The 18,098-nt window shown below is 46.1% G+C and overlaps 2 protein-coding genes across 2 annotated transcripts in view; both read left to right on the top strand.

Moving 5' to 3' along the window:
• LOC122363296 overlaps positions 1-18,098 on the top strand; it is a 33,960-nt gene that overhangs the window by 4,505 nt on the left and 11,357 nt on the right. The window contains exons 2-3 of the mRNA XM_043332391.1: positions 16,921-16,986; positions 17,434-17,663. Of these exons, the coding sequence (XP_043188326.1) occupies positions 16,962-16,986; positions 17,434-17,663 (255 nt within the window). The 5' untranslated portion in view covers positions 16,921-16,961. The remainder of the gene's footprint in view (positions 1-16,920; positions 16,987-17,433; positions 17,664-18,098) is intronic.
• The window catches only part of LOC122363299, a 41,116-nt gene continuing 30,865 nt past the window's right edge, over positions 7,848-18,098 (top strand). The window contains exons 1-2 of the mRNA XM_043332396.1: positions 7,848-7,902; positions 8,315-8,596. Of these exons, the coding sequence (XP_043188331.1) occupies positions 8,563-8,596 (34 nt within the window). The 5' untranslated portion in view covers positions 7,848-7,902; positions 8,315-8,562. The remainder of the gene's footprint in view (positions 7,903-8,314; positions 8,597-18,098) is intronic.

Below are 18,098 nucleotides of genomic sequence, written 5' to 3'. Positions count from 1 at the left end.
GTAGCACATTAAAAAAAACGAGGTCAAGGTCATAGGTCAAGGTCAAGGTCACTTTAAAAGTCGCCGTACCCTATAAAATCTTCATTTTTAGAGATATTGGAAAATTTCGGCCACCACTGTGTTCGTCTCATCGAGAAACAGTGGCACATCAAAAAAATCTGAGGTCAAGGTCATAGGTCAAAGTCAAGTTCACTTTAAACGAAAATATTCGAATTAAAATTCGAGTAATGATTTCGCTCAAAATTGGCATACAAGATAGCCCATGGTACGCTGAGTTCGAAAATGGTGACCGTTTTTTCTTAGGTCAAACCGTTTGACCCTGAGAGGTCAAAACACTGCGTACCCTGTAAATCTTTGTTTATGGTCCGATTTGAGAAATTCGCCCACCAGTGTGCTCGTCTCATCGAGAAACAGTAGCGCTTTTAAAAAATCCGAGGTCAAGGTCATATGTCAAGGTCAAGGTCTAAATGTCGCCGTACCCTATAAAATCTTCATTTTTGGAGATATTGGAAAATTTCGGCCACCACTGTGTTCGTCTCATCGAGAAGCAGTGGCACATCAAAAAAAATCTGAGGTCAAGGTCATAGGTCAAAGTCAAGTTCACTTTAAACGAAAATATTCGAATTCAAATTCGAGTAATGATTTCGCTCAAAATTAGCATACAGATAGCCCATGGCATGCTGAGTTCGAAAATGGTGACCGTTTTTTCTTAGGTCAAACTGTTTAACCTTGAGAGGTCAAAACACTGCGTACCCTGTAAATCTTTGTTTATGGTCCGGTTTGAAAAATTCGCCCATCAGTGTGTTTGTCTCATCGAAAAGCAGTAGCACATTAAAAAATCTGAGGTCAAGGTCATAGGTCAAGGTCAAGGTCACTTTAAAAGTCGCCGTACCCTATAAAATATTCATTTTTGAAGATATTGGAAAATTTCGGCCACCACGTCTTGACCACTATGACCACTGTGACCACTATCATCGAGAAGCAGTAGCACATTAAAAAAACGATAAAAAAACGAGGTCAAGGTCATAGATCAAGGTCAAGGTCACTTTAAAAGTCGCCGTACCCTATAAAATCTTCATTTTTAGAGATATTGGAAAATTTCGGCCACCACTGTGTTCGTCTCATCGAGAAGCAGTGGCACATCAAAAAAATCTGAGGTCAAGGTCATAGGTCAAAGTCAAGTTCACTTTAAACGAAAATATTCGAATTCAAATTCGAGTAATGATGTCGCTCAAAATTGGCATACAAGATAGCCCATGGTACGCTGAGTTCGAAAATGGTGAGCGTTTTTTCTTAGGTCAAACCGTTTGACCCTGAGTGGTCAAAACACTGCGTACCTACCCTGTAAATCTTTGTTTATGGTCCGATTTGATAAATTCGCCCACCAGTGTGCTCGTCTCATCGAGAAACAGTAGCGCTTTTAAAAAATCCGAGGTCAAGGTTATATGTCAAGGTCAAGGTCTAGATGTCGCCGTACCCTATAAAATCTTCATTTTTGGAGATATTGGAAAATTTCGGCCACCACTGTGTTCGTCTCATCGAGAAGCAGTAGCACATTCAAAAAAATCTGAGGTCAAGGTCATAGGTCAAAGTCAAGTTCACTTTAAACGAAAATATTCGAATTCAAATTCGAGTAATGATTTCGCTCAAAATTAGCATACAGATAGCCCATGGCATGCTGAGTTCGAAAATGGTGACCGTTTTTTCTTAGGTCAAACTGTTTAACCTTGAGAGGTCAAAACACTGCGTACCCTGTAAATCTTTGTTTATGGTCCGGTTTGAAAAATTCGCCCATCAGTGTGTTTGTCTCATCGAAAAGCAGTAGCACATTAAAAAATCTGAGGTCAAGGTCATAGGTCAAGGTCAAGGTCACTTTAAAAGTCGCCGTACCCTATAAAATATTCATTTTTGAAGATATTGGAAAATTTCGGCCACCACGTCTTGACCACTATGACCACTGTGACCACTATCATCGAGAAGCAGTAGCACATTAAAAAAACGATAAAAAACGAGGTCAAGGTCATAGATCAAGGTCAAGGTCACTTTAAAAGTCGCCGTACCCTATAAAATCTTCATTTTTAGAGATATTGGAAAATTTCGGCCACCACTGTGTTCGTCTCATCGAGAAGCAGTGGCACATCAAAAAAATCTGAGGTCAAGGTCATAGGTCAAAGTCAAGTTCACTTTAAACGAAAATATTCGAATTCAAATTCGAGTAATGATGTCGCTCAAAATTGGCATACAAGATAGCCCATGGTACGCTGAGTTCGAAAATGGTGACCGTTTTTTCTTAGGTCAAACCGTTTGACCCTGATTGGTCAAAACACTGCGTACCTACCCTGTAAATCTTTGTTTATGGTCCGATTTGATAAATTCGCCCACCAGTGTGCTCGTCTCATCGAGAAACAGTAGCGCTTTTAAAAAATCCGAGGTCAAGGTTATATGTCAAGGTCAAGGTCTAGATGTCGCCGTACCCTATAAAATCTTCATTTTTGGAGATATTGGAAAATTTCGGCCACCACTGTGTTCGTCTCATCGAGAAGCAGTAGCACATTCAAAAAAATCCGAGGTCAAGGTCATATGTCAAGGTCAAGGTCACTTTAAACGAAAATATTTTGATTCAAATTGGAGTAATTATTTCGCTCAAAATTAGCATACAGATAGCCCATGGCATGCTGAGTTCGAAAATGGTGACCGTTTTTTCTTAGGTCAAACTGTTTAACCTTGAGAGGTCAAAACACTGCGTACCCTGTAAATCTTTGTTTATGGTCGGGTTTGAAAAATTCGCCCATCAGTGTGTTTGTCTCATCGAAAAGCAGTAGCACATTAAAAAATCTGAGGTCAAGGTCATAGGTCAAGGTCAAGGTCACTTTAAAAGTCGCCGTACCCTATAAAATATTCATTTTTGAAGATATTGGAAAATTTCGGCCACCACGTCTTGACCACTGTGACCACTGTGACCACTATCATCGAGAAGCAGTAGCACATTAAAAAAAAACGATAAAAAAACGAGGTCAAGGTCATAGGTCAAGGTCAAGGTCACTTTAAAAGTCGCCGTACCCTATAAAATCTTCATTTTTAGAGATATTGGAAAATTTCGGCCACCACTGTGTTCGTCTCATCGAGAAGCAGTGGCACATCAAAAAAATCTGAGGTCAAGGTCATAGGTCAAAGTCAAGTTCACTTTAAAAGAAAATATTCGAATTAAAATTCGAGTAATGATTTCGCTCAAAATTGGCATACAAGATAGCCCATGGTACGCTGAGTTCGAAAATGGTGACCGTTTTTTCTTAGGTCAAACCGTTTGACCCTGAGAGGTCAAAACACTGCGTACCCTGTAAATCTTTGTTTATGGTCCGATTTGAGAAATTCGCCCCCCAGTGTGCTCGTCTCATCGAGAAACAGTAGCGCTTTTAAAAAATCCGAAGTCAAGGTCATATGTCAAGGTCAAGGTCTAAATGTCGCCGTACCCTATAAAATCTTCATTTTTGGAGATATTGGAAAATTTCGGCCACCACTGTGTTCGTCTCATCGAGAAGCAGTAGCACATTAAAAAAAATCCGAGGTCAAGGTTATATGTGAAGGTCAAGGTCACTTTAAACGAAAATATTTTGAATCAAATTGGAGCAATGATTTCGCTCAAAATTAGCATACAGATAGCCTAGGCATGCTGAGTTCGAAAATGGTGACCGTTTTTTCTTAGGTCAAACCGTTTGACCTTGAGAGGTCAAAACACTGCGTACCCTGTAAATCTTTGTTTATGGTCCGATTTGAAAAATTCGCCCATCAGTGTGTTCGTCTCATCGAGAAGCAGTAGCACATTAAAAAAATATGAGGTCAAGGTCATAGGTCAAGGTCAAGGTCACTTTAAAAGTCGCCGTACCCTATAAAATAATCATTTTTGAAGATATTGGAAAATTTCGGCCACCACGGCTTGACCACTGATCGTCTCATCGAGAAGCAGTAGCACATTTAAAAAAAAACGAGGTCAAGGTCATAGGTCAAGGTCAAGGTCTTTTTAAAAGTCGCCGTACCCTATAAAATCTTCATTTTTAGAGATATTGGAAAATTTCGGCCACCACTGTGTTCGTCTCATCGAGAAGCAGTGGCACATTAAAAAAATCTGAGGTCAAGGTCATTGGTCCCCCCCACCCATTGGTTTTTATAGCTCAGAGCGCGCCGGCGATAGAGAGCTGAACCTTGCCATACCCGACCTTTGATTCAAGCCTGATCTTGTGACTCCAACCACACTTTCAGGTCAGGTCAGGTCACTGACCTATGACGTCATAAGTGAACCTCTGCACAGTCCTCAGATGTCGCAACTTCGCAACGTCCTCAGTGCCAGAGGAACTTCCACAGGGAATTAAAACTTATAGGGCGTAGTATCTTTCAGAGGTCTCACAACTAGTACCTACCTATGTCTCGGATTTTTCCTAAAGGTCACATGAGGTGAAGTCTGTGACCTGAATGTGATGTCACCTATAAGTCAAGGGGAAATATGGAAACTGTTATTTTGGCGCCGAGAATTATCTAAAAATATCTCAAGCACATGGAATCGTAATTTCATGCACTCCTTGCAAGGTCCGATCCTTGCAAGGTCCGATGCTTCACTTTTGTATTGTTGACCTTGCATGACATCACTTATGACGTCACTGAGGTCATAAGTTTTTCGCTAATACCTCCCGATCAAATTGAGCTAGCGAGCCAGGAAAGCCACCAATGTACTTGGAACGACCTACCGAATTGACTGATATGCGATATGATATCCTTTGACCAAGTTCGTGACCTGAGTGTCTCTGACCTGGCTTTGACCTGCAGTTGACCTCACCCGGACTTCGACGCGCCTGAGCAAGACAAAGACGATAGGTAGTGCTAAATTCGTGTCTCTCCAACAATTTTTAGCAAAGTTATTTACCCAAAAACGAGCCCGTGCCTTTTGGCACTTGTCCTGACCTCAGTGGTCATCGGTTGACCTGAAACCTCAAAGTGGGGTAACAATTGCTTCGTCTCCTAACGACGCACGCGCTCTTTTCTCGTGAGGCTCTAGCGCCATCAGGGGCGAAACGGCGTGATGGGGTCGTATACATGTTGATCAAGACAGCCCATATTCAGCCCAGATTCAGCCCGGATTCAGCCCAGATTCGGGACACCTCCGATCACGCTGAAACTCGCACACAATGTAGGCCATGACATGCCTAATCCACAGTCCAAGTCATTCGGCGGCACTCCCAGCCGTTTGACCTACAGAGGTCAGCAAAGGTCACGTGGCCCAAATTTGCACAGCAGATTGTGGCCCACCCAGTAGAGCTAGAGCGCTAAAAATGGCACCAATCGACTCGCCAGCATCTAATCTTACTTTCCCAACACTCATTTGACCTCTCAAGGTCATGCGATGACCTAAGGTCATTTGTGGGCTATGTCGAAAATACACTTGCACAGCAGTTTTCGAGTAGAGGGATTGACCGAATGCCAAATCAAAGCACATCATCGGGTAGCCCATAGGCCTTAGTAACTTTCCTTAAAAACCGCTTCTCGATATGTGACCCCGTTTGACCTCGGCAGGTCAAAATGTACAAATAAACGACACTCCATACGTCGCAGCCCGGATTCAGCCCAGATTCGGGACATCTCTGATCAAGCTGAAACTCACACAAGATGTAGGTCCTGACATGCCCAATCCACATTTCGAGTCATTCGGCGGCACTCCCAGCCGTTTGACCTACAGAGGTCAGCAAAGGTCACGTGGCCCAAATTTGCACAGCAGATTGTGGCCCACCCAGTAGAGCTAGAGCGCTAAAAATGGCACCAATCGACTCGCCAGAATCTAATCTTACTTTCCCAACACTCATTTGACCTCTCAAGGTCATGCGATGACCTAAGGTCATTTGTGGGCTATGTCGAAAATACACTTGCACAGCAGTTTTCGAGTAGAGGGATTGACCGAATTCCAAATCAAAGCACATCATCGGGTAGCCCATAGGCCGTAGTAACTTTCCATAAAAACCGCTTTTCGATATGTGACCCAGTTTGACCTCGGCAGGTCAAAATGTACAAATAAACGACACTCCATACGTCGCGGCCCGGATTCAGCCCAGATTCGGGACATCTCCGATCAAGCTGAAACTCGCACACGATGTAGGTCCTGACATGCCCAATCCACACTCCGGGTCATTCGGCGGTACTCCCAGCCGTTTGACCTACAGAGGTCAGCAAAGGTCACGTGGCCCAAATTTGCACAGCAGATTGTGGGCTGTGGCCCACCCAGTAGAGCTAGAGCGTTAAAAATGGCACAAATCGACTCGCCAGCATCTACTCTTACTTTCCCAGCACTCATTTGACCTCTCAAGGTCATGCGATGACCTAAGGTCATTTGTGGGCGATGTCGAAAATACACTTGCATAGCAGTTTTCGAGTAGAGGGATTGACCGAATTTCAAATCAAAGCACATCATCGGGTAGCCCATAGGCTGTAGTAACTTTCCATAAAAACCGCTTCTCGATATGTGACCCAGTTTGACCTCAGCAGGTCAAAATGTACAAATAAACGACACTCCATACGTCGCGGCCCGGATTCAGCCCAGATTCGGGACATCTCCGATCAAGCTGTAACTCGCACACGATGTAGATCCTGACATGCCCAATCCACCTTCCAAGTCATTTGGCGGCACTCCCAGCCGTTTAACCTACAGAGGTCAGCAAAGGTCAGCCCGAATCTGGGCTGAATACGGGCTGCGACGTATGGAGTGTCGTTTATTTGTACATTTTGACCTGCCGAGGTCAAACGGGGTCACATATCGAGAAGCGGTTTTTAAGGAAAGTTACTACGGCCTATGGGCTACCCGATGATGTTCTTTGATTTGGAATTCGGTCAATCCCTCTACTCGAAAACTGCTGTGCAAGTATAGTTTCGACGTAGCCCACAAATGACCTTAGGTCATGGCATGACCTTGAGAGGTCAAATGAGTGCTGGGAAAGTAAGAGTAGATGCTGGCGAGTCTATTTGTGCCATTTTTAGCGCTCTAGCTCTACTGGGTGGGCCACAATCTGCTGTGCAAATTTGGGCCACGTGACATTTGCTGACCTCTGTAGGTCAAACGGCCGGGAGTGCCGCCGAATGACTCGAAATGTGGATTGGGCATGTCAGGACCTACATCGTGTGCGAGTTTTAGCTTGATCGGAGATGTCCCGATTCTGGGCTGAATCCGGGCTGCGACGTATGGAGTGTCGTTTATTTGTACATTTTGACCTGTCGAGGTCAAACGGGGTCACATATCGAGAAGCGGCTTTGAAGGAAAGTTACTATGGCCTATGGGCTACCCGATGATGTGCTTTGATTTGGAATGCGGTCAATCCCTCTACTCGAAAACTGCTGTGCAAGTGTATTTTCGACATAGCCCACAAATGACCTTAGGTCATCACATGACCTTGAGAGGTCAAATGAGTGTTAAAAAAGTAAGATTAGATGCTGGCGAGTCGATTGGTGCCATTTTTAGCGCTCTAGCTCTACTGGGTGGGCCACAATCTGCTGTGCAAATTTGGGCCATGTGACCTTTGCTGACCTCTGTAGGTCAAACGGCTGGGAGTGCCGCCGAATGATTTGGACTGTGGATTAAGCATGTCATGTCCTACATTGTGTGCGAGTTTCAGCTTGATCGGAGGTGTCCCGAATCTGGGCTGAATCCGTGCTGAATCTGGGCTGAATATTGACGGACATAGCTGGCGGCAGCTCTGTCCGACTGCAGTCAGCTGACACAGCTCTGTCCGACAGGGCCGGAGGTGACGGAGCCGAGGTGGCCGGGACTGTACTTGGATTGTCTGTCAGTGTCGCTCCAGGGGGTGGTTGCCGACACCATCAGTCACCTGGCTGACCTGGGACGGACGGTCGGACTACTGGAGATATACGGTGAGCAGCGGCAGCACGGACAGGCCGATGATATACGAGCTCAGCGAATGGCGGACACCGAGTTGAGGTGTGACGTTGTCGGACCTTATGGAGACAGGTGTGATACATAGCCAATGTGCTTTGCGAAATAATGAAGCTAACTGGGCTCCAAAATGGAGGAGGACTGTTCACTCAGTGACATATTCGTTCAGAGTTAGTTGATCATACTCATAACAATTGTGTTGCACTGTTCAATGAAGTTCAATGCATTTGCTTAACTGATTGCATATATCATATAATAGCACTGTTTTACCATTGTCTACTTTGTCCATAAAACCATGTGGGTTATTAGGTGTTTTTTTCGTTTTGTCATATATCGACATGTATTACAGCCAACTGATCCTGTCTATATGTGTGTCTGTGTGTTTTCCAGATTGTACTGATCACACGGCCGGCAGCCTGGAACCTCTCACCAGTTGCCCTGAGCTGCAGTATCTCACCCTGTCCGGCGGCGTCCCTGACACCGTGAGCCTGGAGCCTCTCACCAGGTGCCCTGAGCTGTATTATCTCACCCTGTCCGGCGGCGTCCCTGACACCGTGAGCCTGGAACCCCTCACCAGGTGCCCTGAGCTGGAGCGCCTATCAGTCATCGCCGCCGACCTCCCGCTACTGAGGTGGCTGATGCCGGAGGACCTCTGGTGCCTCAATGTCAGAGGTGAGATACCGCAGATCACACATGTAATGCCGGTATATGCAAATGGTCAGCGAAGACGGCAAATGGACGAACTGATCAGCCTCAACTAGCAAATTTCATCGTTTATCGTCGTTCCGGTCCAAACTCCATAGTGAGGCGGACATACGAATGTAGAGAGTTTGGCGACGACATGTTTCACCTAATTGTTTAGTAATGGGTACCATTAGGTAGGCCATACAAGTTTCTCTAGCATCTCACCGTAGATGCAGTAAAAAGTGTTTTATTTTTCAATGTATATACCAAAGAAACATGATATGTAATCACCGATGACGCGACATAGTTCTGCTTTATATGTCCGTCAGCAAAGTCACGTGGCCCAAATTTGCACAGCAGATTGTGGCCCACTCAGTAGAGCTAGAGCGCTAAAAATGGCACCAATCGACTCGCCAGCATCTAATCTTACTTTCCCAATACTCATTTGACCTCTCGAGGTCATGCGATGACCTAAGGTCATTTGTGGGCTATGTCGAAAATACATTTGCACAGCAGTTTTCGAGTAAAGGGATTGACCGAATTCCAAATCAAAGCACATCATCGGGTAGCCCATAGGCCGTAGTAACTTTTCTTAAAAACTGCTTCTCGATATGTGACCCCGTAGGACCTCGGCAGGTCAAAATGTACAAATAAACGACACTCCATACGTCGCAGCCCGGATTCAGCCCAGATTCGGGACATCTCCGATCAAGCTGAAGCTCGCACACGATGTAGGTCCTGGCACACTCCGGGTCATTTGGCGGCACTCCCAGCCGTTTAACCTACAGAGGTCAGCAAAGGTCAGCCCGAATCTGGGCTGAATCCGGGCTGCGACGTATGGAGTGTCGTTTATTTCTACATTTTGACCTGCCGAGGTCAAACAAGGTCACATATCGAGAAGCGGTTTTTAAGGAAAGTTACTACGGCCTATGGGCTACCCGATGATGTTCTTTGATTTGGAATTCGGTCAATCCCTCTACTCGAAAACTGCTGTGCAAGTATAGTTTCGACATAGCCCACAAATGACCTTAGGTCATCGTATGACCTTGAGAGGTCAAATGAGTGCTGGGAAAGTAAGAGTAGATGCTGGCGAGTCGATTTGTGCCATTTTTAGCGCCCTAGCTCTACTGGGTGGGCCACAATCTGCTGTGCAAATTTGGGCCACGTGACCTTCGCTGACCTCTGTAGGTCAAACGGCTGGGAGTGCCACCGAATGAATAGTACTGTGGATTGGGCATGTCAGCACCTACATTGTGTGCGAGTTTCAGCTTGATCGGAGGTGTCCCGAATCTGGGCTGAATCCGGGCTGCGACGTATGGAGTGTCGTTTATTTGCACATTTTGACCTGCGGAGGTCAAACGGGGTCACATATCGAAAAGCGGTTTTTAAGGAAAGTTACTACGGCCTATGGGCTACCCGATGATGTGCTTTGGTTTGGAATTCGGTCAATCCCTCTACTCGAAAACTGCTGTGCAATTGTATTTTCGACATAGCCCACAAATGACCTTAGGACCTTGAGAGGTCAAATGAGTGTTGGGAAAGTAAGATTAGATGCTGGCGAGTCGATTGGTGACATTTTTAGCGCTCTAGCTCCACTGGGTGGGCCACAATCTGCTGTGCAAATTTGGGCCACGTGACCTTTGCTGACCTCTGTAGGTCAAACGGCTGGTAGTGCCGCCGACTGACTTAGACTGTGGATTGGGCACGTCATGGCCTACATTGTGTGCGAGTTTCAGATTGATTGGAGATGTCCCGAATCTGGGCTGAATCCGGGCTGCGACGTATGGAGTGTCGTTTATTTGCACATTTTGACCTGCCGAGGTCAAACGGGGTCACATATCGAGAATCGGTTTTTAGGGAAAGTTACTACGGCCTATGGGCTACCCGATGATGTGCTTTGATTTGGAATTTGGTCAATCCCTCTACTCGAAAACTGCTGTGCAAGTGTATTTTCGACATAGCCCACAAAAGGCCTTCGGTCATTGCATGACCTTGAGAGGTCAAATGAGTGTTGGAAAAGTAAGATTAGATGCTGGCGAGTCGATTGGTGCCATTTTTAGCGCTCTAGCTCTACTGGGTGGGCCACAATCTGCTGTGCAAATTTGGGCCACGTGACCTTTGCTGACCTCTGTAGGTCAAACGGCTGGGAGTGCCGCCGAATGACTTGGACTGTGGATTGGGCACGTCATGTCCTACATTGCATGAGTTTCAGCTTGATCAGAGGTGTCCCGAATCTGGGCTGAATCCGGGCTGCGACGTATGGAGTGTCGTTTATTTGCACATTTTGACCTGCCGAGGTCAAACGGGGTCACATATCGAGAAGCGGTTTTTAAGGAAATTTACTACGGCCTATGGGCTACCCGATGATGTGCTTTGATTTGGAATTCGGTCAATCCCTCTACTCGAAAATTGCTGTGCTAGTGTATTTTCGACATAGCCCACAAATGACCTTAGGTCATCGCATGACATTAAGAGGTCAATGAGTATTGGGAAAGTAAGATTAGATGCTGGTGAGTCGATTGGTGCCGTTTTTAGCGCTCTAGCTCTACTGGGTGGGCCACAATCTGCTGTGCAAATTTGGGTCACGTGACCTTTGCTGACCTCTGTAGGTCAAACGGCTGGGAGTGCCGCCGAATGACTTGGACTGTGGATTGGGCACGTCATGGCCTACATTGTGTGCGAGTTTCAGCTTGATCGGAGGTGTCCCGAATCTGGGCTGAATCCGGGCAGAATCTGGGCTGAATATGGGCTGTCTTGATCAACATGTCGTATACCCGCCTCGCGCTCGGCCGGCACGGTTCGTCGGAAGGTCATCTCAGGCTCAAAAGAAACGATATATACCATTCGAAAGCTGACGGTGAACTGAATCCAAAAATGTAATTTTTATCAAAATCGATCGATGGCCTTTTTTGAAAATTGCGTTTTTGTAAAAACTTAATAATCTTTTATTCAACGGGCTGTCCCGGACATTCTTGAAAACATAAACATGTATTTTTGAGTTCCAGTGAAAGCTGAACGCCAAAAGAACAATATTTAGCGAAGCAATAATTCCAATCATTAATAAGCGTCTCCCACAGCCGACAATAAGGCGCAATCACACAGCTCAGTGTCACGATGGACCAAAGTCAGCCACACAGAAGCGTGAAATGATCCTTATCGACTCGCAGACCCGGCGTTCTCGGCCCGCCTGACCGGCCGCGGAAAGAACGTTCGGCTCTCGTTCTACTAAAGAAATGTCATATTTGTCAGTTTAACTGCCCACATCGCTATTAAAGCTATTCAGGATACCTTTGAAGAAAATTCATTGTTCTGTCATCTTCACATCATGCATCAATTTGCATTTGTTCATGTCTACTTTGCTCAATTGAGCTTGGTATCATGCCCATATAAGGAAATTGGCCGCGCTGAAATGTCAGAGGTTGTACCGGCCTCAGCTCGGGTGGAGTGGGGGTGGCGCCCGGTGGGGCAGGGTAACCTTTGACCGGTCGCACGGCCGAGCAGCTGTCACCAGTACAGCCTCTGACAGTGAAACCCCGCTCACTTCCCCTGCGCGGGCACTGATCGCAGCTGGATGGAACAAAACATGTATAAGAAAAATGTAAATTAAAACATGTTGTAAATCAAGCAGAACAATGAATTTTCTTCACAGGTATCCTGAATAACTTTAATAGCGATGTGGACAGTTAAAGTGACAAATATGTCATTTGTTTAGTAGAACGAGAGCCGAACGTTCTTTCCGTGGCCGGTCAGGCGGGCCAAGAGCGCCCGGTCTGCGAGTCGATAAGGGCCAACTCACGCTTCTGTGTGGTTGACTTTGGTCCATCGTGACACTGAGCTGTGTGATTGCGCCTTATTGTCGGCTGTGGGAGACGCATATTAATGTTTGGAAATATTGCTTCGCTAAATATTGTTCTTTTGGCGTTTAGCTTTCACTGGAACTTAAAAATACATGTGTATGTTTTCAAGAATGTCCGGGACAGCCCGTTAAATAAAGGATTATTAAGTTTTTACAAAAACGCAATTTTCAAAAAAGGCCATCGATCGATTTTGATAAAAATTACATTTTTGGATTCAGCTCACCGTCAGCTTTCGAATGGTATATACCGTTTCTTTTGAGCCTGAGATGACCTTCCGACGAACCGTGCCGGGACGTTTATAGAAAACCAACAGTCCGGCGAGGACAGCCGGTGCTAGGAGTCGGTGTCTGGGTTAGAGAAGTCGTGTACTGCTCAGCCAGGAAAACCCTCCCTCCTTCACTGAGCCGTTGTCCTATTCCCTCATGCCTTATGGTGGTGCGCCGCAGTCTGGTAGCCCGGGACCACCGAGACCCAGTCGATGTGGAATGGAGCCATGGATTACCGGCGCGTCGATTACATTTTTTTTCGGCCAAGAGCCACCATTCTGGGAGCTTTGGGGACTGGCAGCCGGGTCTTTACACGCAATGTGCGGGCTGCACCTGGCCTGGACTGGACATTGCGATGGTAGCAGCGATATAGTTGACCCGACAGCTCTGGCCTCGGCGGGCTGTACCACCGCGTTCCCCGCTTGTAACTCATTCAGTACATACCGCGGCTGATGCTGCGGTAGGTACTTTAGGACCGTGGCCCATCCCGTCCCGCCGAAGGACAAGCTGAGTCGAGGACAGCAGGGTGGCGCGTCGGCAGCGGCTGATCCGGCCGCCTGATCCGGAGGATGGACTCGATTGGGGCCCGTTCCGCAGCCCCCCAAAGCTGTTCAAGGAGGGGAACCCTTAACGGGATCCACCTCGAGAAGGCCATTTCCACCAGACTCCCTTCCACCAGTCTTCATCTCGTTTATGGAGTCAGCTTTCGTGGTGCAAGAAGTATGGCTGGTATATTACATATTGCTGCTGTTTGTATTATTTTCAGGCACCTTATCCCTTGGTCACCTCACCGTCTTCTTCATGCTCCCAATGCTTGTGTATTTGTATGTATGTACTATATATACGAGAAGTATATACAGGGTGCGCAAAAAGTTCTGGCCCTCTTACAGTAAGTGCTCCTACGCGTGCTGCGGCTGCTTTTTGGGAAGCCAATAGCCGCACGCAATATCTTCAATGATCCTGCCACACAGCCAGATGTCGAACAAAGCAGACCATTAACGTCCAGTCATGCAAGGCCCTATATGCAGTCATGGTGGCAGGCTAAACGTCACATTGACATGTCGTTGGATACCCGCGCGCAGCGGCCGAGGCGTGACTATTCAGCAGGTTGCGATGAAATTTTGAGCCCCCTGCGAACAACTACGGGTATCAAAGCCAAATACGAGTGGGGGAGGTCCTGGAGGATGCCCCCAGGTTAAGTCGGTCACGTTCTCTCAAAACTCTGAGAATGTGACTGCCGTGTCTGAGGCCATCCAGGACAGCCCACGGCTCGGGCGGTAAAAAGTGCCCAACCGTCTTCATTAACGGCAGTTAGAAGATGAACGGGACGATGTATGAGCATCTGCTTGGCAGTGACGTCATCCCATGGATCCTGAAGACGTATCCGAAAGTCGATTTCGTTTTCCAGCACGACAGAACACCCGCTAACAACGCAAGTTCTATCCAGCACAAACAAACGGAGGAGCTCGGGGAAAGGCCCATTGCTGGCTTAATGAGATATTACCCCCTCAGTCACCCGACCTGAAACCCTTGACTAAAGCATTTAGAGCGTTTTGCAGGATGAGGTCCAGGGAGTGTCCCATCCCAATTTGGAGGCCCTGGAGGCACACATCGTGAAGATGTGGGAGACGAAGGACTCCACCTACATCATCAAGATATGCAAGTCTTTCTGTCTCCGTGTGGAGAAGGTCATTGCTGATAAGGGGCTTATATCGCGCATGAGGCGAGTGAAAGTATCTGGTTTGATAATGCAAACCAGTATTTGGTGTTAGCGTTGATAATATTCACTCCGATTGCATTCGTTTATCGAAGTACAGAAATGGGTCAGAACTTTTTGCGCACCCTGTAAACACGCGCAGTGGAAGGGATGGGGGCGAATTTTGCCCACTGCTCCTGTTCATTCGCAAATACATCACGCCGTCATAGGCGGCGGAAGGGGGGCACCAGGCACCGTACCCCCCTGATTTTGCCATTTTAAAGGGACCCTCCCACCTTCAAAAAAGTTAATGAATTGGCACGAAAGTGATGTCGCTCGGTTCAGAAAGAGCGAAAACGAATATCTACCAAATTTCATCGAAAAATATTCACCGGTATTCAAGATATTAGACTTTTACTTTTGTTTACTTTTTGGGATCTCCGCTGTTCCTAGCGACTTTATTTGAAAGTGCGGCATTTGTTGCGCGCAAAGCAGCATATACCACCGCGTGCTACCAAACGTTTTAGTAAAAGATTTAAAAATCGTTAGATCTCCGCTGACGTCACAAATTCTAAGGGGGCATACCAATGCACTAGCCCCTTAGAATCCGAAAACTGCAAGTTTGAAATTCCATATTTCCGAATTAAAGCATTTGTCGATGTTGTGAGTGCCCAAACCGGTATTTGCAGGCCATGGCCACCAATTTGGCTATCTCAACTCAAAACTAATGTTAAAGGGAGATTATGACCTTTTTCCACAAAATCTGAGTTAGGACCATTTTCTGACAAAACACAACAAGTTATAATGTAAATTAAAACCATTTTGCTCAATTCGGTACCTTGCCGCAAATATCTCAACTTGAAGTCACGTTAGCGGGGAGCGCTGAAAATGACCGTTGAATAAGTACTTACATCACTTTTTGGTACTTGCATGTAATTTTGTAAAATGAGCGTATTCATTACATTTGATCTTCATCACATCTAGTTAGTTAATGGTCGTCTATAGTGCCTTCAAAAGATATTCATGGTTTGGGGGTGGTTTATGTCTAAATTTACGCAACTATTTTTCCTGTTCATCATCTGTCGCCATATGCTGCTATTTTAGTTGCAACGACTCAATTTTGAATCGGTCCCGCCGACTGCACAATAAAAGAAGATAGATACAACACTTTTGCGGCATCACTGAAAAACTTATGCAGTACTGTTATCAAAATTCTCATAACACCGTTCGACAAACCTGAAGTCTTTTTGAAATAAATATGCTTGTATTTTTCGCTTCAGGCTCTGAGGCCAAAATAATGAATTTCGTAGTCGCAATCGCAAGATTTGGCTGCGTTTCTGGCGCATGCCGTTCATTTGTGGCGCAAAACAATACTTGGAAACAAAGAAGAGTAGGCACTATGTACCCCCGAATTAGAATCTAATTAATTCTAAACCGAATTAACTCTAATTCAAATTAGAATCCTTACAACCAAGCAACGACAAGGCGATAACATAAACAAAAACCCAAGCGTCGCTGTTTGAAACAAAAGCGCCATATACTGCGACTTTTTCATAGAGAAGGACAACGCATTTCGGTGGGTGTTACAAGTACTGCAAGTACTGCTTCTTTTTTGCAAAAATAAAAACCTTTTTCACATGCGAAAATGTGCTAGGAAATTTTCATATTTTATAGAAACTACAGTAGAAATAGTATAGATGTCGAGTAATTTTTATTTAAGAAAAAAGAAAGCTCATTATCTCCCTTTAAGGTGGGAGTGTCCCTTTAACATTAGCCCTACGGGCGTTGCATGGAAAGAATGGGACCAAAAGTCGGCAGTGCCCCCCCCCTCCCCCACCCCCTTAATTGAAGGTGTTCCGCCGCTACTGCACGCCGCAATCATTTTTTGGTACGTGCTGAAAGTTTCAGTACCTGCCTTAAATTGAATTGCGCATTTTGCCGTGAAAGCAGTGAGTAAATCGGGCTACAACTTTTAAGTAACAGGGGTGTAAAGTAAAAAGAAATCCCGCCATAGCGGTGGCGCGGCGGACGGCACCGGCGCGGCGCCGGACGGTTCCGTCTTTGCATCGCGCTGCTTACCGCTGCTGATGATCGGTTCACGTCAAAATCTCTTTGAAGAGTTCAAGTTGATAGCATAAGCGGTTCGTGATTCCAGAAAAACGGAGGGGGGGGGGTCGGATCCGCTCCCCAGTCCCCCCCCCCGACGGCTGCGGGTTAAACGCAAAATAGACCCTCACCTTCCAAATTTGACCCCGTTTGACCCTAGTTGATCTTGAAGGTATTGACCTAGTATCACGAAATTAACACAATAGAGTTAACACACCGCCCCTCTCAAATTTCGTCTTTTCGACTTCCATAGGAGCTGAAATGTTTTTTTTGGGGGGGGCGACATTCGCCCCGTCCACCCCGTTCCACTGGGCGCAGTTCTCGGAACCCTTCCACTGCGCGTATTAGGAATCATTGCCTACCCTGACTTAAGTGTCCCGCCTTCAGGGATCTGATGCTGATATCGTTGCTGTCTGCAAAATATTAAGATGGTCTCTACAGTGGCAGTCCTGTGTGAGTATTTCGTCTTGGATGTGATTTTTACGTTTTATTTTTACGTGTTACGTAATGTTCACAATGCGTGAGACTTGAGAACAATAGCTGCTTCCGAGTTGAGAAGCATGATGTTCGCTCGCTGCCGACCACTCAACACCCGCACTATGTGGAGTCCACTACCATTGCGAACCTCAAATGGACTAGTTTCATGTTACCAGGAAATGAAATAAATTTAACTTTACCTACTAATTTTTCACGAAAAAAATGTTGGTGGCATTCATTTGCTTATTTGAAGCCGATAAATATGAAAAATAAATATAAAACGGGTCTGACAAATCACGGCCCCCTGATTGGTCGCGACGGTCGTTACGTCACAGATGAAGAGCCCGTAAGGAGCAGTGCCGGTGGTTGGCCGGTGGGGCCGGTGGCGGCTGTTTTAAATTGGCACTCGTGGTGGGTGGGCAGTCTTTTTCAGCAGGAAAATGTCCGGTTTTGCTGAAAATCAGGGCTCTAGTAGACGCTATTATACTTGTTTCGTCCCTGGGTGCACTAACACAACTGTTAGCACACCCGACAAGATTTTTATTGGGCTTCCTCGCTCAGACAAGTTGAGGAAGCTGTGGAGCAATGCTGCTCGTCGAGATGGGCCACTTATATCTGCAAGTGGATCTGCCTGCTGCGAGGACCACTTTACAGTAAGTGCCATTGTTAATATAGGCATGATGTCACCTTCAACCATATTTATTGCAGGCAAATAAGTGACAGGGAGCAGTAAATTGCCTCAAGATACCTAGGGTTTATGCTTGAAGAAAGTGTACAAATTGTCAAAGTTTGAGCACCATTAGTTCTTAGCTTATGTGATTTGGTAAACTCATTTTAACAAATACCTACCTATCATCATCATCATCATAGTTTATTAGGCACCAAAGTTGGCAAGAAAGTAAGAAAAAAAAGGCACACACAAAACATCACACAAAGCATGACAGTGGGTGAGCAGGGGCCACACATTGATGTCGCAGGCGACACTCACTCCCGCTCCGGGCATGTCAATAGCCGGAGCAGGCGGCGAGATACTTGGTCCCGGCGACTCATCAGGAAGGCAAGCGAGTCAGCTAGGCCATCGGGAGCCC

Source organism: Amphibalanus amphitrite, unplaced genomic scaffold (assembly GCF_019059575.1).
Source record: "Amphibalanus amphitrite isolate SeventyFive unplaced genomic scaffold, NRLGWU_Aamphi_draft 000614F_arrow, whole genome shotgun sequence".
NCBI classification, from domain to species: Eukaryota; Metazoa; Arthropoda; class Thecostraca; order Balanomorpha; family Balanidae; genus Amphibalanus; species Amphibalanus amphitrite.
This window is presented reverse-complemented; position numbering and strand designations above follow the sequence as displayed.